Here is a 20,076-nt window from a genome sequence, read left to right on the forward strand (position 1 = left end):
TGCAAATACCCGATCGCAGAGCAGATAGGTTCTGGCTTGTGCCACATCCACCTGGGAGCCGATGAAGTTCAACTGCGTGACGGGGTCACATGAATCTTCGGGTAGTTGATAAACCCAAGGGACTCGAACACCAGAATGGTCAAGTGCAGAGACCAAAGTGCCTCCTCCTGGGTGGTGCTCTTGACCAGCCAGTCCAAGTAGGGAAACACCTGCATTCCCAAATGTCGGAGGTGCACTCCCACCGCTGCCAACTGAAGATACTTCCTGTGGGTTGGGAAGATTTTGATGTGGGCATATGCGTCCTTGAGATCGAGGGAGCAAAGCCAGTCCCCCCCCCCCCCCTTTGCAGGAGGGGAATCAGGGTGCCCAGAGACCATGTTGAACTTTTTTCTTTATAGAAACCGGTTCAAAGCTCTCAGGTTCAGAATAGGGCGGAGTCCCCCTGTTGACTTTGGCATCAGGAAATAGCGAGAATAGAACCCCCCTTCCTAGTTGCTGCAATGGGATGGGTTAGACTTCTCTGGCCGTTACAAGGGTGGAGAGTTCCACCAAGAGTATTTCCTGATGTGAGGACCGACCCCAAAAGAGGCAAGGGGGAAGGTCCACTATAACACCCAGGAAGTTGAGTCGATACCCTCGACAAACGATGGACAGGACCCACCGGACCAAGCTGACACTGGGCCAGCGGTCCATGAAGAACTGCACCTGGCCTGAAGGATGTGGTTGATAGGCTTAAGTTCCCCTGCAGCCAGTCAAAATCCTGTAGCAGGGCTTGGCTGGGGCGCCGGCTGAGGCCTGGGGATCCACTGCTGCTTGGAGCAGCCCCTAGAGCTCCCATGTTGAGCACGGGCACAAGAGGCCGGAGGATAATATTTCTTCTGGAGGTAAAAAGACCTCCATGAGTCCTGTTGCGAGGACTTTCTGGCAGAAGATGGTGGGTCTGATGTACTGGCCGACAGATGCTGGAGGGTTTCATGATGATCCTTCAACTGAGCCACAGCATCTCTCACCTTATCATCAAAAAGGTTCTCGTCAGTGCATGGGAGGTCCGCAAGCTTCTCCTGGACCTCCGGGTGGAGATCAGAGGTTCGGAGCCACGCCATCCTGTGGGCACCAATGCAGACGTTTCGAATACGTTGAGTGGAGTGCACTTCGTGCTTGTCACATTCCAAGCCTTGCTGGACAAGAGCCATAAAAGCATCCTGTTGCTGCTGCGTTAGACGCACAGACAACTCTTGGACCTGTTTCCAGAGGTTCCGAGAGTACTGCGTCATATAAAACTGATAGGAAGCAATACGGGCAATCAACATGGTGCCCTGGAATACCTTCTTGCCCAGCGCGCTCTGTGCTCTAGACCCAGAGGGGCAGAGGCATGGGTCCGAGAATACTTGGCCTTCTTGAGATCGGAATCCACCACAACAGATTGATGTGGGAGTTGATGCCTCTCAAACCCAAAGGCCTGCTGTGCCAGATAGACAGCATCAGCCTTCCTATTTACCAGAGGCATGGAGATGGGGTGTTCCCAAATTTTAAGGAATAACTCCTTAAAGATCTCATGTACAAGAACAGTTACCACTTCCTTAGGGGCATCAACAAACGAGAACTTCCAGCATCTTAGGCCTGCATCCTCTTCCATCAAGAGCTGAAATGGAATGGCCATGGTCCGGACAAACCTCCAAAGGTCAAATCCTTAAGCGGGGACCGGCACCGCTCCTCCGGAGGAGACAGGACCAAAGGAAGATCCCCCGGGTCATTGAACTCAGACGTATCATCCCCCACGGGACATACAGGGCATCTTCATTAAGATCACCCGGAGACACCAGTGGAGGGCCCCTGCTCAGGCCCCTCGGTTTGGGCACCAAGTGTCCCGAAAGACCAAGAACCGGACCAGGGAACACCAATCGTGGAATCAGTGGCCTCGGCAGCACCATGGGCTGCACCGGGCCTTCCTCCTCTGAGGAACCCACTGGATGGAAGAGGCACCGGTGGCTACCGGGGCATCAATTGACTCCCAGGTACCGGCAGCGGCTGTTTGGGGAGAACGCCAAGGACACAGAGGTGCTCCAGCAGCAGTGACAACATAGAGGGTGCAGGCTTCAGTACTGGTGGCTCGATGCCCCGAAGGGCTCGGACCACCGCCAATGGCACCCTTCAATCCAACTCCTCCTGAAGGTCCGCTGAGGACAGAATGGATGAAGGAGGGGGAGGCATCACCAGATCTCCCTCAGAGCCCTGAGGGAGATCAGTGCCTGACAAAGACATTGGTGGGGGAACGCCTGGACTCTCAGGCGCGATGGAGGATGGCACCTCCTCTCCACGGGGGTGCTTTGGGGGCATCACAGCTGGTACCGGTACCAACCCGAGTCCAGCGCCATGCAAAGATGGCAACAGGTGACTATGCTTCCATGACTTCCCCCAGTGCTCGGCCCATTCTTTCCTTGGTGTCAAGGAGGATGGAGAGAATTCCGATGTCCTGGAGCGCGTAGTCACCGATGACGGCCGATCTCTGGCCCCTCTCTCCAGAGGGGGTCCCAGTGGGGGACTGGACAGCAAAAGCTTATTGTCCATCAGTTCCCCATTGCCTCTCGGAGTCGATGCCCCCGATGCCGGAGTCGACGGTTCCAAAAAATCTGAACCTAAGAGTTTCTCCATCTTGTCTAAATGGGCGCGATGGCCTTTGGGGGTCTTCTGGTTGCAAAACCGACATCCCCCAGGCAGAGGATACAAACCTCATGCAGGTCCGTGAGGGATATGGTCCATGGACACTGAGGGCATAGACGAAAACCTGATGGCACCATCGCAAAAATGACCCGGCGAGCAGTTGGTGTCCAGCGAAAAACACATCAGGAATCGACCGTAGAGAAGGGAGAAAACTTACCGTGCCGCCCTACTGACTAACCGGTAGGGAGAAGAGATACACCGGTGTAGGTAAACTTGGAACCAACCAGGAATTATTGGAAAAAACGGAGAGAGCAGAGCTTCACAATCACGAAACAGTTCCGTGGAAAAGAAGAGACTGAAGAGGGACCCTGAATGGATGCGTGGATAGTGGCATGCTGTGCATGCTCAGTGTGCCAGTCAAAATTTCTAAATACTTTGACAATTTTTCCGTGCCGGGCTCCATCTGATGATGTCACCCATATGTGAGTACTATCATCCTGCTTGTCCTAGTAGAACAGCAGTTAACCAAAAGGAAGAATGTTCTGTATAGAACCAGGATTTCTTCCATTACGTGACAATGGAAAAAACATTTCATAAACCAGGCACAAAACGTTTCTAAAATACATTTTCTTTGTAATTCCAGCTTTGAGTCTGTTCTGTTTTGACTACTGCACTGTTTACTTTAGCAAATATTCAAAAAGCTACTAGATACCTGTTAACAACATATACAACAGTGAGAAAATGCACTTGAGAAATTGAGAAAATGTTTAATTTATTCAAGATTAGCAGAAGCTACAACATATAAAAAGCACTTAGCTTACTACTTTAGTGATCGTGCCTGTGAGGCACTGGGGCATAAATACCATTTTGCATGTTGTAAATGTTCGTAAGCTTCAAATTGAACAGTAGCTTTAATCCTTTCCCCCTGTTAGAAACATCTAAGCTAGTACAAGAAGTGCAGACTCAAACAATAATGATTTGATTACTTGTCTTTACATAGCTGGAACTTTGATTAACCAGTAAGTTAACCATTTCACTTTTTTACTTTACTATAAATTACAGGACATTTTAATTCTTCACATAGTAACACCACTACCAAGTTGACCAAGGAAAATATTCTCTACACTGTTGTATGCCAATCACCACTTCTTGTCAAAAAATATTTTAAGAAACAGTTTCTCTAAGATATATGTGATTTAAAGTATTGTAGTCTAAATTATCTCTAAAGCATGCACATTCCTGTTCTGAAAAGAATTCCTAGCACATGATAAATACTGTACTAGTGCCATGAGTTTGACTATTTTTGACAATAAATAAGAGCACTCTATGGCTAAGCAGAGAAAATCAGTAAGTATGGTATGTGTGTTCATGTATAATTATCCCCAACTTTCAAAATTTAGAATATTCATAGAGTGCCAATGATATTCTCCAACATTTAAAACAGGAAGAACTATGGATATTGTCAGTCAGTTGCTACACTATTCAATTAAGGACACACCTGGTCTTTGCAAAACCTTGAAATATTCAGTACCTCTCATGCCCCTCAGTAAAAAGCATTACTGTACCTGAACAATGGAATGCACCCCGACTGTCTGAATGGTTTGGTTTTCCTCTTCTGACGTGATAGCAACAAAACTGAACCCCCGGAAAAGCTGGTGAGCATTAGCACTGGCAGGAATTCCAGGAGAGTCTTAAAAAGATGCAACACATCATAAGTCAAAGGCCCCATTCAAATGGGAAAATGCTCAAAATCTAGGGCCTTGTGACATTAACATGATTATATGATGCAGCCAAATAATGAGCAACCCACAAACTATTTGATTCAAACAGCAGGCAGTTCAATGGCATGAAAAAGATTGAGTTTTTGATTATTCTAGTAGTCTGGTCTTGGAGAAAAATGGAGTATTTGTACGTTGTGGTACTTATAAAAAGGACCAACAAGAGACACATGACTGTTTAAGATGACACAAGGGCTGTTAAGGAATCTATGGAACTGATGTACTCTGGATTATTACAAAAGACACAAAATAGGAAAAACCCTTTAGTACTTCTGGCCCTATGTTAGTGGGTCATTTAGTCAGCCCCATGACATTCTGGGAAAAATTCTCCTACAAGTTCCCATGAGAAAAAAAAATATCCCAGAAGATCATAGGTCCATTTTGAATTGCTGCTTTGATTATAAGGAGAATGAGACCCAGCAAGCACAAAAGCAAAATCTCTTACCTGTAACTGTGGATAGCAGAATAAATAGTCCCACATGTGGGTTACGTTATGGCATGGCATCATACAGCTGGAAAAGCCTAGAAGGCTTTTTGCACATGTGTAGTAAGCACTGCACAGGCAACTGCAGGGCAAGGCCCCCCCCCCCTCCCCCACTTAGTCATACTATAGAGACAACAAGAATAGGTTTAAACTCTAAGGAGAGATGGGGCAGATACCTGGGATTCTTTATCCTGGTGCCCATGGAGATAATCAGTTATAGGTAAAAAAAAAATAAAAATGCTGCTTTCTCCATGGACAAAGAGAATGAACAGTTCCAGATGTGGGGCTGCCTTGGCATCCCCTACTCTGATTTTCCCCATAGACAACTCATAATGGGTCATTGCAAAGGGGGAGGGGGGAACAATGGAGAAATCGGAATAGTCAGGATTTAAAGAGATTCTTCAGAACGATTGAACAAACCTGCTGTTTTGATGAGAGTCTGCCTCTAAGCAGCAGTGTGAGGTGAATGTATTCATGGAACTCCATGTTGCAGCTTTACCTATTTCCTTGATAGACGTGGAAGCTGCCATTACCCTTATATTGTGGGCATTTATATGGCCTTGTAAGGAAAGGCCTGCTCCCTAGTAGCAGGTAGAGATACACTCAGATTCAGTTGACCTTGGGATGTTTTGATAGATCAGATTGGTCATAGGAGACAAAGAAATAAGAGGATTTTTAAAATGTTCTCCTTACTGTTGAAGTAGGATAATATTTCTCTTGCAGTGAAGAATATGCAATGCTGTTTTTGTAGATTCCATATGAGGCCTGAGGAAGATGATCAGCAAAACTGACTTATTTAAATGGAAATCAGACATTAAATTGGGTAGATACTTAGGGGGTCTGTATTTGTGTGGGATACCACCCTATTGAAAAACCTTGTATAAAACAGAGTTGCTTACCTGTAACAGGTGTTCTCCTAGGACAGTAGGATGTTAGTCCTCACAGATGGGTAACATCATCAGGAGGAGCCCAGCACGGGAAACACTGACTGGCACACTGAATATGCCCAGCATGCTCCTAACCGCGCGGCCATGCAGGGTCCCTCTTCAGTCTCGTATCATAGCGAAAAAAGACGAACGAAAAATAAAACAAACCAATAGACAACCCAACTCCGCGGGGTGGGGGGCAGGTTTCCTGAGGACTAACATCCTGCTGTCCTTGGAGAACACCTGTTACAGAAAAGCAACTCTGCTTTCTCCTAGGACAAGCAGGATGGTAGACCTCACAGATGGGTGAATACCAAGCTATCGGGCTGCCCCCGGCAATAACAGAACCCACAACACTTAACCATGGGCGAACAGGCACAATAGAAGTGCTGAGGGCGAGAACGGGAGGCAATACGAACCAGACACTGGGCCCTAGGTAGGGAGAGTTGGGTTCTTATGCTTGGAACAGATTATTGAGGACAGACAGGCGAAAGGTATTGTCATGTCAACCATCCTTGTCCAAACAGAAATGGGCAGCAAACGTGTGCAGGGAACTCCACATCGCAGCCTTGCAGATCTCAGCGATGGGAACTGCATGAAATTGTGCCACCGATGCTGCCATGGCCCTGAGTGTGCCTTGACGCGGCCTCCAAGCAGAAGGCCTGCCTGCTTGTAGCAGAAGGATATACAATCCGTCAACCAGTTGGAGAGGGTTTGCTTGCCCACTGCAACACCAATTTCTTATCAAAGGAGACAAAGAGTTGCGTTAACTCCCTATGGGCCGCTGTGTGGTCAAAATAAAAGGCAAGAGCACGCTTGAAGTCCAGGCTGTGCAGAGCCCGTTCACCCTGGTGGGAATGGGGCCTCGGAAAGAAGGTGGGTAAAACAATGTACTGATTGAGATGGAAATCAGCCACCACCTCAGGCAGGAACTTAGGGTGAGTGTATAGAACCACCCTGTCATAAAAGAATTTCAAATAGGGCGGATAAGAACATGCCATACTGGGTCAGACCAAGGGTCCATCAAGCCCAGCATCCTGTTTCCAACAGTGGCCAATCCAGGCCATAAGAACCTGGCAAGTACCCAAAAACTAAGTCTATTCCATGTTATTGTTGCTAGTAATAGCAGTGGCTAGTTTCTAAGTCAACTTAATTAATAGCAGGTAATGGACTTCTCCTCCAAGAACTCATCCAAACCTTTTTTTAAACACAGCTATACTAACTGCACTAACCACATCCTCTGGCAACAAATTAAAGAGTTTAATTGTGCGTTGAGTGAAAAAGAACTTTCTCCGATTAGTTTTAAATGTGCCACATGCTAACTTCATGGAGTGACCCCTAGGCTATTATCTGAAAAAGTAAATAACCAATTCACATCTACCAGTTCTAGACCTCTCATGATTTTTAACACCTCTATCATATCTCCCGACAGCCATATTCTTCAAGCTGAAAAGTCCTAACCTCTTTAGTCTTTCCTCATAGGGAAGCTGTTCCATTCCCCTTATCATTTTGGTCGCCCTTCTCTGTACCTTCTCCATTGCAATTATATCTTTTTTGAGATGCGGCGACAAGAACTGTACACAGTATTCAAGGTGCTGTCTCACCATTGAGCGATACAGAGGCATTATGACATTTCCCGTTTTATTCACCATTCCACTCATTTTATAGACCTCTATCATATCATAACAGTGGAGTGCCTCAGGGATCTGTACTTGGACCGGTGTTTTTCAATATATATATATGATCTGGAAAGGAATACGAGTGAGGTTATCAAATTTGCGGATGATACAAAATTATTCAGAGTAGTTAAATCACAAGCAGACTGTGATACATTACAGGAAGACCTTGCAAGACTGGAAGATTGGACATCCAAATGGCAGATGAAATTTAATGCGGACAAGTACAAGGTGTTGCATATAGGGAAAAATAACCCTTGCTGTAGTTACACGATGTTAGGTTCCATATTAGGAGCTACCACCCAGGAAAAAGATCTAGGCATCATAGTGGATAATACTTTAAAATCGTCGGCTCAGTGTGCTGCAGTAGTCAAAAAAGCAAATAATGTTAGGAATTATTAGGAAGGGAATGGTTAATAGAACGGAAAATGTCATAATGCCTCTATATCGCTCCATGGTGAGGCCACACTTTGAATACTGTGTACAATTCTGGTCGCCGCATCTCAAAAAAGATATAGTTGCGATGGAGAAGAGAAGGGCAACCAAATGATAAGGGGGATGGAGCGGTTCCCCTATAAGGAAAGGCTGAATAGGTTAGGGCTGTTCAACTTGGAGAAGAGACGGTTGAGGGGGGATATGATAGAGGTCTTTAAGATCATGAGAGGTCTTGAACGAGTAGATGTGACTCGGTTATTTTCACTTTCGAATAATAGAAGGACTAGGGGGGCATTCCATGAAGTTAGCAAGTAGCACATTTAAGACTGATCGGAGAAAATTATTTTTCACTCAACGCACAATAAAGCTCTGGAATTTGTTGCCAGAGGATGTGGTTAGTGCAGTTAGTGTAGCTGGGTTCAAAATAGGTTTGGATAAGTTCTTGGAGGAGAAGTCCATTAACAGCTATTAATCAAGTTTCTTAGGGAATAGCCACTGCTATTAATTGCAACAGTAGCATGGGATCTTCTTAGTGTTTGGGTAATTGCCAGGTTCTTGTGGTCTGGTTTGGCCTCTGTTGGAAACAGGATGCTAGGCTTGATGGACTCTTGGTCTGACCCAGCATGGCAATTTCTTATGTTCTCCCCCCTCAGCCATCTCTTCTCCAAGCTGAAGAGTCCTATCCTCTTTAGCCTTTCTTCACAGGGGAATTGTTCCAACCCTTTATCATCTTGGTCACCCTTCTCTGTACCTTTTCTAATTCTGCTATAGCGTTTTTGAACACAATACTCAAGATGAGGTCACACCATGGAGCGATAGAGGCATTATGAAATTATCTGTTTTATTCTCCATTCCTTTCCTAATAATCCCTAGTATTCTATTTATTTTCTTGGCTGTTGCTGTACACTGAGCTGAAGATTTCAATGTCTTTTCAACGATGACATTTAGGATCCTTTTCCAGAGTGGTGACTCCTAATATGGAACCTTGCATCACTTTGTACTTGTCTACATTAAATTTCATTTGCCATTTGCATGCTTAGTCTCCAGTTTTGCAATTTCCTTTGCAATTTCTCACAATCCTCTTGTGATCTGACAACTTTGAATTGGGAAATGCGATCACCTCACTTGTTCCCATTTCCAGGTCATTAAATATATTAAAAAGCATCGGTCCCAGAACAGATCCCTGGGGCAGAGCAGAGACATGTTTGCTTCATTTGATGATTAATTTCTTAAAAACTGCCTCTTTCTTCAAGGATGGACTGTAATACATGGGTGTTTCATTTCCCAATAGCCAGCAGTTAATCTTTTCATTCCCCTGACGAAGCCATGTTGATTGGTGAAATGAGGATCTTCAGTTGAGTTCATTAATATGTTATAACAATACTATGCTGCAATAAGGCACATTCAAATGTTTCTTTCACACAGTATTGATGTCAGTTCTAAGTATTTGAAGCTGAGCTCTAACGAGGTATTCTTTGAAAAGATTTCTCTTGAGCATCATCCCAGCTGTTAACGTTTTTTCATTCATACAAAGACTTCCTATTATATAAGTTTAGTTTTGGTTAATTTAAATTACTTTATTTCAATCTGATTAAGGTTTTTTTTTCCCCTAGAGTTGATTACATTTGCTTGAGGTCTGTTGGCACTTATGTGTGACATTCTTATAAGTTTGCTTGCTACCTCTGGGTAGTAGGTTATGATCTGGGTTTTTCCCCCTTTCTAGAAATTTGTTCTTTTCCAGAGTTGTTTTTTTTTAAATTTTTTTTCTATAGGAAAATTTTAAAAGGAGTGCATGTGTGCCCATAAATACTTGTATTGGCACACGAGCAGAGATACGCTTAATTTTAAAATATCCCTGCCATGCTTATGTGTGCAGCTTTTATGCACATTTTAACAACTTGCTCGCGCATAAGTGACCATATTTTGGGAAGGGGGGGGAGGGGGGGGGGAGAGTGAGCCTTTGTTAGAAAGATCTCATATACTGTTTGTGACCATCCAGTTATTCATATTGCTGTAAACCACATGAAAACTCTGGGAAACTTAGCTCTATATTATTTTTAAAAATTCTGACTTTACTCTATTTTTTATAAAACTTAGTATAGTTAATTTAATTAATCTAAGAAGATACTAATTAGAATTAGGGCTTAAAGTATCTATTGTATTTTTTTTCCTTAACTTTACTTTCTTTCGTTTATATTTTTTGTGTTTTCATTTTTTATTTTATTATTTAATTAGATTTTTTTTATCTTTTATTTTATTTTATTTCATCTTATTTTATTCTGAAACTTGTAAACCGTTTTGGTCAAATTATTTGTGAAAGACAGTATAGAAATGTTTTAAAATAAATAAAAGACCAAAATACTATCAATGAGCACCAAGTGGATTTAAGAAGGATTTTTACAATGCAAATAAAGAACCACCAATTAAATCCTTCATAATCGGTTTATTACTTAAATGTATGAATTCCAAATCTCAAGAATGTGTAAAATGATTCATGAGTATTAACTAGTGTGTGTTGTCAAAAAATTTTTTTTTGGAAAGAGAGGAACGCTTCATATACAGTTATCATAAATCCCCACCAGGGTAATATGATTGTGATTATAATCATAAACGAACCTCCTCCATCCAGTGTTGAACCATAAACATGTGAAAACACCAAGTGACAGACTTTTCAAAACAAATTTTTTTGTGTGTATATAAAACAATATCTTGCTGATGATAGTGAATCAAATCACTCTCGCAATCACAATTTGTAATATAACACTCCCGGCAAAGTTGTAATGATCCCAACAAAAGGGTATGAGTAGGTGTATTTGAAGCGCTTGTAAAACAACCTAGATAGGCAAGATACACAGTTTCTGGAGGCTTAAAAACTAAGCTTTGAGCTGCTGTACACTGAGCTGAAGATTTCAATGTCTTTTCAACGATGACATTTAGGATCCTTTTCCAGAGTGGTGACTCCTAATATGGAACCTTGCATCACTTTGTACTTGTCTACATTAAATTTCATTTGCCATTTGCATGCTTAGTCTCCAGTTTTGCAATTTCCTTTTGCAATTTCTCACAATCCTCTTGTGATCTGACAACTTTGAATTGGGAAATGCGATCACCTCACTTGTTCCCATTTCCAGGTCATTTATAAATATATTAAAAAGCATCGGTCCCAGAACAGATCCTTTGAGCTTATTTTTAAGCCTCCAGAAACTGTGTATCTTGCCTATCTAGGTTGTTTTACAAGCGCTTCAAATACACCTACTCATACCCTTTTGTTGGGATCATTACAACTTTGCCGGGAGTGTTATATTACAAATTGTGATTGCGAGAGTGATTTGATTCACTATCATCAGCAAGATATTGTTTTATATACACACAAAAAATTTTTTTTTGAAAAGTCTGTCACTTGGTGTTTTCACATGTTTATGGTTCAACACTGGATGGAGGAGGTTCGTTTATGATTATAATCACAATCATATTACCCTGGTGGGGATTTATGATAACTGTATATGAAACGTTCCTCTCTTTCCAAAACATTTTTTTTGACAGCACACAGTAGTTAATACTCATGAATCATTTTACTCATTCTTGAGATTTGGAATTCATACATTTAAGTAATAAACCGATTATGAAGGATTTAATTGATGGTTCTTTAAAATAAATAAATACATAAATATAGTGGAGGAGTAGCCTAGTGGTTAGAGCAGTGGGCTACTAAACAGGGTTTGAGTCCCACTGTCGCTCCTTGTGACCTTGGGCAAGTCACTTTACCCTCCATTGCCTCAGGTACAAACTTATATTGTAAGCCCTCCAGGGATAGGGAAATACCTACAGTACCTGAATGTAATCCACTTTGAAGTGCTGAAAAAAAAATTAAAAAGTGCGGAATATAAATAAAAAAAAAAAATCTCCCCCACTGTAAGAGGGTCACTTTCTACTCAGGGTGGGTTGTGGGGGGGGGGGGGGCTGTGATACATTGGTCTGCCTCTGGCACAAGGGTCTGTACACCCATGTAACACCCTCCTCTCTCCAAAAACCCACCCCGAGTTAGTGGGAGTTAGAGAGAAAATATGATACTCTATATAACAGTCTCTCTCTCTCCTGTTCAGGACCCGTCTGGTTCCTTGTCCAGTAAAGTTATGCAGGTAACATGCCAACACTTGCCATGATCAGCCTTTGCAAAATATGGGGTTATGCCCATGCCCCGTCCCTTTTCCACTTCCTTATTCTTGCGCATGGCCCACATACGCATGTAAGGGGCCGTTTTTGTATGAGAAACGCTATTAAAATCTACATGCAAGTATATTAATCTACACTCCTATATAACATTTATGACAGCAGTTTTTGTTACAGATTGTGTTTCACATTATAGCTACTTGTCTATATTTGTAGTACTGCCATTTTTTGCTACTATATATATATATATAGTTGATGAACAGTCAAGAAGTATCCTATTAATTAGAACCAGGGAAGCCAGGGTTCAAACCCTGCTTCTCCCAGAGATATTCTTTGTGACTTTGGGCAAGTCACTTCACCCTCCACTGCCTAAGCTACAACTTAGATTGTAAGTCCTCTTGGGTATGGAAATAACTACAATACCCAAACTATAACTTTGCCTTGAACTTGGATTTGGAAAAGGCAAGTTATCAGATCTAAAATCCAAATCTGGATGTTAAGATAGCGGAGTGAAAAACGTCTTTGCCTTCTTTTCCTAGAGGGATACAGACCTTCAGATACCTGAAAGGCTTTAATGATGCACAATCAACAAATCTTTTCCTTTGGAAGAAATCAGTAGAACTAGAGGTCATAAAATGAAACTCCAGGAAGGATGACTCAGAACCAATGTCAGGAAACAAATTCTTCACAGAGAGGGTGGTGGATGCCTGGAATGCCCTTCCACAGGAGGTGGTAAAGATGAAAACAGTGAAGGAATTTAAAGGGGCATGGGATAAACACTGTGGATCCCTAAAGGCTAGAAGATGGAAATGAAGAGGGCATGGGGGTAACCTGCATGGAGCCGCAGTTACTACCCTTAACAGAAGATGGGGATTACTACCAATGAATCAATAGCCTTGATGCTTTTCACATAACTGCCTCATCGCTCCCTGCTTTGATGGCAAAAGTGGGGAGAGGGAAGGGAAACTGGATACAGACAACAACCAGCATTGACCCTAACTTTTATAGTCTGGAGGTACTGACACACAGACATAAGAGGAAAAAATAGAGCATGGCTTCTAAGGCCAAGTCCTAAAGCAAAGAATGTTAAGCAGCACAGTGAGTTATCAAGAAGGCTCCTAACTCAGTAAAAGTGTTGCTATCAGTAATTTATTGGTTTGACAGTTGCTTGGTTTTGATTGATTATAAATATTACTACCCTTATCATATGGGTTGGGAGTAACTGCACAGAGCAGCAGTTACTACCCATGAAAGAAACATGGAGGTATCTTGCACGGAGTGGCAGATACTACCATAAGAAGCTTGCTGGGTAGACTGGATGGACGATAGAGTCCTTTTCTGCTGTCATTACTATGTTACTAAGTATCATGGAATGCTTACCTTTTTTCAAAGTCAATTCTATTACTATAGACTCATGAAGGAGCTGCACTTTTTGATTACTAGGCCAAGGTTAAAACGTTGTATTTGAAATCTAATTTCCTTGTTACTAATATAGGTAAGGTTGTCTGCTGTATGGTTTGGACTTCCTATAGTATTCTGAACAGGAATAATGTGTGGCAAATGATATACTGATCAATAACAATTAGCAATGAGACTTTTTTATTTTGCCTACGCACTCATCAATTGTGCATAATATTGAACTCCACAGTAAATATTGTTGAATAAACAAAGGACCCCGACACGGCCGTGTTTCGCATCAAGGCTGCATCAGGGAGACCATAGTATCCACAAATCTATAAAAACAAAAACATTTGAGTTATTGTACAGATAGGTGAGCACAGAAGTTCAATCATAATTTAAGCTAAGAAAGGAGAGGGAACCAGGACCCTGTATAGAATTTATTAAGAGAACAAAGAGGACATATAAATTGCATAGTAGTGACCAACAAAGCAGGTAGACAAAGCAGGGTTGAAAAAAGTTGAAAAAAATCATTCTATTGCTGATTTACGCTTCTTCACCCTAGAACTGTTAAAACCCACACGCGGGGGTAACTGGTCTTCAATACTCGTACGAAGGGAACAAAGATGGATATACGAGTTTAATTCATTGACACCATCTGGTCTGAACCGGGAAATTGAATGGTCTTGCTTTCTTTTAACCCTAGTTCAATATTCCCTAGACGATTCCCTCTTATCTTTTTCATTGTTTGCTCCATTGATTTATTTGCCCAGTTTTTAGACTGCTCCCTTTCCCCTTCCTGTTTTTCCTCTCTTCCCTCTGCCCTTTTCCTTTCCCCTTCCCCTCCTCCTTCCTTCCCCTCCCCCTTTTCTCCCCTTTCTCTCCCTTCTTTCCCCCGTCTTGTCAGCTTTTGCCCTTCCCTCCAGTTTTCCCCCTCCCTCCTTCCTTCCTTCCCCCACAAAACCCCCTCTCCCCCGCCCCTATCCCACCTTCCCTTGTCAATTTCTTAGACTCACACTTATTTGTACATAATATCTCCTCTTTTTAAGTCCAGCAGATATGCACTGCAACGTATTTGGTGCTGTTTATAGATTAAACTTCCTCGTTTTTTTTACAGTAATTTTCCTGCCCCCTTAACCTTTTTGTCTTCTGTTTCTTCTCCCCCCCCCCGCCGGCTTTCCCTCCCCCCTACCACCTTCCCCCCTCCCCCCCACAACAACCCCCCCTCCCCCTTTCTTAGGATCTACACTTTGATCTTTACAATAACATTCCCCCCTCTTCAAGTTTGGCACCACAACGTATCTGGTGCTGTTTAGGTTTTTCATAGTGATTTCTCTGTTTCCATTTTTCATGCCTCCTTATCCCCTCTTTTGCCATTTGTTTTATTTTCTGGTGCTTACATTTGTTGCTGTCAATCATGGTCACATGACTTCATTTTTCACATGATTTCTTACCTTACTTCCGCCTATTTAAATGCTTGTTTTCAGGACTCCGTCCTGTGACATCGTGATTGAAGTGCTTCCCCTACTTGTCTGTAAGTTATCTCTACTTTATTTGTTTTTTGTTGAAGTTTCTCCTTCATGTTATGGTACTCATTGGATCATCTGTTTGATGTTTTTTAGTCATTGAAGTTAAAATTTGAGACCTACCCGATCCAGTGCACCCTAGAACAGTGGTAGCATTTATAAGGTATTTATCTCTTTACCTGTTAACGCTCCGGACATGGTCTGCCCTTTCCCCATGGTGTTTGGTTCCTGTCTATTGTTTCCTTGAGCAATTTTAGCTTGGTTTTCTTTAGTCATATTTTTTGCTAAGTTCCCCATATGACACTGTTCTCTTCTTTTTAGGTTTAGTTGTTTAACATTACTTTTGATCTGGCGATGTTCCCAGCACTTGCACTGCTTAAGCTCAGTTTGCTTCCATAAGGTGTAAATGTCCGCGCTAGGATTTTCAGCCTGTCAAGGTATTCTTATCTTTGTATGGATTACATTCTTGGTACAGTCCGTTTGTTCATCCTTTTCACCTTGCTCGGTTTAAATAATTTCTTTCTACGTTGTTCTAGGCTATCTACTTAATTGGTGCCACGGCTGATGTGCCTCCGTGGCTTCTTGTAAAATAGTTTTTCATCTACTCAAAGCATGTTCCAAGTTGCCCACTTTCGTTCAGGTATTGGACTTTCTTCTCTTCGATTGTTTGATTCTCTTACTTCTATCAAGTCACTTATCCAAGTTGCTCACCTGGATCGCTGCATTTTTATTTGTAATTTTCTTTTTAAGAAACATTTGTGCATCATGATTTCTAATACATAATGAGGAAAATTTTAAAAGCCCTGCGCGCCTATGTTGCATAGGCCGCCGGCGCGCGCAAAGCCCCGGGACGCGCGTAAGTCCCGGGGCTTTGCTTGGGGGGCGCGTCGGGGGTGGCGCGGCATTCGGGGTCGTTCCGGGGGCAGGGGCGTGGCCGAGGCCTCCAAAGCAGCCCCTGGGCCGAGGATTTCGGAGCGGCCTTGAAGGGCCTTGAAGGGAACGGGGAAAGCCATCGGGGCTCCCCTTGGGCTCGGCGCGCACAAGGTGCATGTGTGCACCCCCTTGTGCGCGCCGACCCCGGATTTTATAACATGCGCGCGTGGCAGCGCGCACATGTTATAAAATCGGGCATAGATTTGTTTGCGCCGGGTTGCGCGAACAAATCTACGCCCTCGCGTATGTTTTAAGATCTGCCCCAATATGAGTAAGTAGTCTTTTCCCTGATTTTGGCTTTTATACCCTTCTGCAATATTGACTTATGTAATTAAAGGTCTACCAAAGGAAAATTAGTTCTTACCTGATAATTTTCGTTCCTGTAGTACCACAGATCAGTCCAGACCATGGGCTAAGCCCCCGTTCCAGCAGGTGGAGACAGACCAAAATTCTAAGGGTAGCCCATATAAGGATGGAACCCACCCTGGAACCCTTAGTATAACCATTGTCAAAGGAGAAAGTACAAGATCAAGCAAGTAACAGAATAACTAGTAATTTAATTTAAACCAACAAAATAACAAACAATTGAATGAACTGTGTAACTAAACGCTCTTGTATATCTACCCCTGATCATCGTAACGATGCTTCTGGTGCCTATCAGTAAATTTCAGGAAGAAGATGCAGGGATAAAAAAAAAATCCTATAAGAAAGAAAAATTCCAAAAATGACAGGAAGAAAATTTGAGCGGACAGAAGAAGAAGAATGGGCGGGCGTCTGGACTGATCCGTGGTACTACAGGAACGAAAATTATCAGGTAGAACTAATTTCCTTTCCCTGTACGTACCCGGATCAGTCCAGACCATGGGATGTGCCAAAGCTTCCCTACAAAGGGTGGGACCCAGACAGTCCCGCTCGAAGCACTTGCCGACCAAAGGAACCAAAACTGGAGCCTGAACATCGAGACGGTAGTGACGAGCAAAGGTATGAAGGGATTTCTATGTAGCCGCCCTACATATTTCTTGCGGCGACACCGAATAAGACTCCGCACAAGAAGTTGCTTGAGAACGTAAAGAATGAGCTTTTAGGCCCTCAGGAACTGCTCGGCCCTTGCAAATGTAGGCCGAAGAAACCGCCTCCTTCAACCAGCGAGCGATCGTAGCCTTAGAAGCTTGCTTCCCCCCCTGGCTGGGTCCACTCCACAGAACAAAAAGATGATCGGAAACCCGAAAATCATTATTGACCTCAAGATAATGCAATAAGACTCGTTTGACACCGAGACGACGAAGATCACTATTACCAGAGGCTGCGATATCCTTTTGACGAAAAAGAAGGAAGTTCCATGGACTGGTTAACATGAAAAGACGAGACAACCTTAGGTAAGAAAGAAGGGACAGCCTTGAGAGAGACGCCCGAGTCCGAGAGACGCAAGAAAGGGTCACTACAGGAAAGAACTTAGTCTCAGATACCCTCCTGGTGGAGCAAATAGCGACCAAGAAGACAGTCTTGAGAGTCAAGTCTTTGAGAGTGGCTCGACGGAGAGGCTTGAACGGAGCCGAACAAAGAGCTCAAAGAACCAAGTTTAAACTCCACGAGTGACAAATAGACTGGACAGGTGGTTTCAAGCGCTTAGCGCCCCTGAGAAAACGATCATCATCCGGATGAGAGGCGACTGCCCGACCTTCGATGGTGCCCAGGAAGGAACCAAGAACCGAAACCTGAACTCGAAGGGAGCTAACCAAAAGACCCTTGGAGAGACCATGCTGAAGAAAAGTGAGAATCACCGCAACCGAAGGTGAACGTGCCGAAACACCCAACTCCTCGCAGACGTTTTCAAAAACCTTACAGACTCTGACATAGGTAAGCAATGTTGACTGTTTGCGAGCCCTGAGGAGTGTGGCAATAACTTCATCCCTATATCCTCTGCGTCTCAAACGTCTCCGTTTAAAAGCCATGCCACTAGACAGAAGCGATCCGCCTGATCGAAAAATACGGGACCCTGCCGCAGAAGATGGGACAGGTGACCAAGACGAAGTGGTCCGTCCGCAGTGAGATTCACCAGATCCGCGAACCATGGCCGTCGGGGCCATTCAGGGGCCACGAGAATGACCGGTCCGTGATGAAGTTCTGTCCTCCGTAGAACCTTTCCCACTAGCGGCCATGGTGGGAACACGTAGAGAAGTACGTCTGAGGGCCAGGGAAGGGCCAGCGCATCCACCCCTTCCGAACAATGCTCCCTCCACCGGCTGAAGAACCTGGAAGCCTTGGCGTTGGAAAGCGTCGCCATGAGGTCCAGGTGAGGGGGACCCCACCTGTGTACGATTAGGTCCATCACCTCTCCTGACAATTCCCACTCGCCGGGGTAGAGATGTTGTCGACTGAGAAAGTCGGCTTGAATATTCTCCTTGCCCGCTAAGTGGGAGGCTGCCAGGCGATCCAAGTGCCTCTCTGCCCAGAGAAAAAGCTTGCTGGTCTCTAGCGCCATTAGACGACTTCGAGTCCCCCCTCTGTCGATTTATGTAAGCCACCGTGGTGGAGTTGTCTGATAGAACCCAGAAGCTTTGTGTCGAATCAGAGGAAGAAAGAATTTGAGAGCCAGGCGAACCGCTCGGGCATCTAAATGATTGATGTGCCACCGAGACTGAGAAAAGGACCAGAAACCTTGAGTCGTTTGAAATTGGCAGACAGCCCCCCCAACCGGAGAGGCTGGCATCTGTTGTCACAATGACCCAAGAGGGAGTCAGAAGAGGCATCCCCTTGAGAAGGTGTGCCGGGGAGAACCACCATTGTATACTGGCAATGGTAGAGTCGGAGAGAGGGAGAATCTCTTGGTACAGTTCGGACATCGGTTTTCAATGGGATAACAATGCTTTCTGTAAAGGACGCAAGTGAGCAAACGCCCAGGGGACGAGATCGATCGTGGAAGCCATGGTCCCTAAAACTTGCAGGTAATCCCATGCCGTGGGAAGTGGTAGAGAGATTGATCAACTGATTGATCAAGCTGAGAGTCCGATAGTCCGAAAGAAAAACTTTCCCGACCCGAGTATTGAAGAGAGCTCCCAGGAATTCCAGCTCTTGTGAGGGCCGAAGATTCCTTTTGGAGTAGTTGATTATCCAGCCGAGGGATGCGAGTAGGGCTAAAACTCTGTTTATCGTGAACGCGCAGAGGGCAGCAGACTTGCCCCTTATCAACCAATCGTCTAGATAAGGATGGACTAAGATTCCTTCTCATTGGAGAGCTGCCACAACGACTACCATGATCTTGGTGAAGGTGCGGGAAGCGGTGGCGAGACCAAAGGGAAGTGCCCAAAACTAGAAGTGCTGGTCTAGGATCTGGAAGCGAAGGAATCTTTGATGTTCCCAACGGATTGGGATGTGAAGATAAGCCTCTGTCAGATCGAGGGAAGCGAGGAACTCGCCGGGACGGACCACCGCAATCACCGCATGCAGGGTTTCCATCTTGAAACGGGGAACCTTGAGGGCCCGATTGACCCTTTTGAGATTCAGGATGGGGCGAAAAGAATCGTCCTTTTTGGGAACAAAGAAGTAAATTGAATACTGGCCGGTGCCCTTTTCTTGCAGCGGTACTGGAAGGATCGCCCCCAACTCCTGAAGTCTCAAGAGGGTGTGACAAACCGCAGGCCGCTTGGAACGGCCGCAAGGGGACACGATATATAGATCCGGCAGGTCCCTGGCAAACTAACGCTTAGCCGTGTTCTATCACCTCGAGGACCCAGAGATTGGAAGTGATTTTGGCCCACTCCTCGAGAAACAGAGAAAGATGCCCACCTAAGTTTCGTTCGGAGGAATGGACCGGCCAAATCTCATTGGGGAGCTGACCTTAGTGGTTGTGTGTTGCTGATTGCCATCCCGGAAACCTCGACGGCCGCGAAAGGAATGGGACCAAGACTGGGACCTGGACACCCCCCCCCCTCCTGGGGAAGGAGCCACGAGACCTATTGCCGTAACGGTGGTTCCCCCTGAAACGAGTGTGAGTCGGGAAGAAAGACTTCGACTGTTTGGCACGGTCCACTGGTAGCTTGTGGACCTTGTTCTCACCCAAGGATTTGATAAGCTGCTCCAGGTCCTCAC

General features: G+C 44.4%; 1 protein-coding gene across 2 annotated transcripts in view; it reads right to left on the minus strand.

The window, feature by feature from the left end:
• Positions 1 to 20,076, minus strand: part of RPS6KA3 (ribosomal protein S6 kinase A3) — a 334,699-nt gene that overhangs the window by 87,851 nt on the left and 226,772 nt on the right. For both annotated transcript variants that reach the window (XM_029603390.1, XM_029603389.1), the window contains exon 14: positions 4,227 to 4,351. In XM_029603390.1, the coding sequence (XP_029459250.1) occupies positions 4,227 to 4,351 (125 nt within the window). The remainder of the gene's footprint in view (positions 1 to 4,226; positions 4,352 to 20,076) is intronic.

Source organism: Rhinatrema bivittatum, chromosome 5, assembly GCF_901001135.1.
Source record: "Rhinatrema bivittatum chromosome 5, aRhiBiv1.1, whole genome shotgun sequence".
NCBI classification, from domain to species: domain Eukaryota; kingdom Metazoa; phylum Chordata; class Amphibia; order Gymnophiona; family Rhinatrematidae; genus Rhinatrema; species Rhinatrema bivittatum.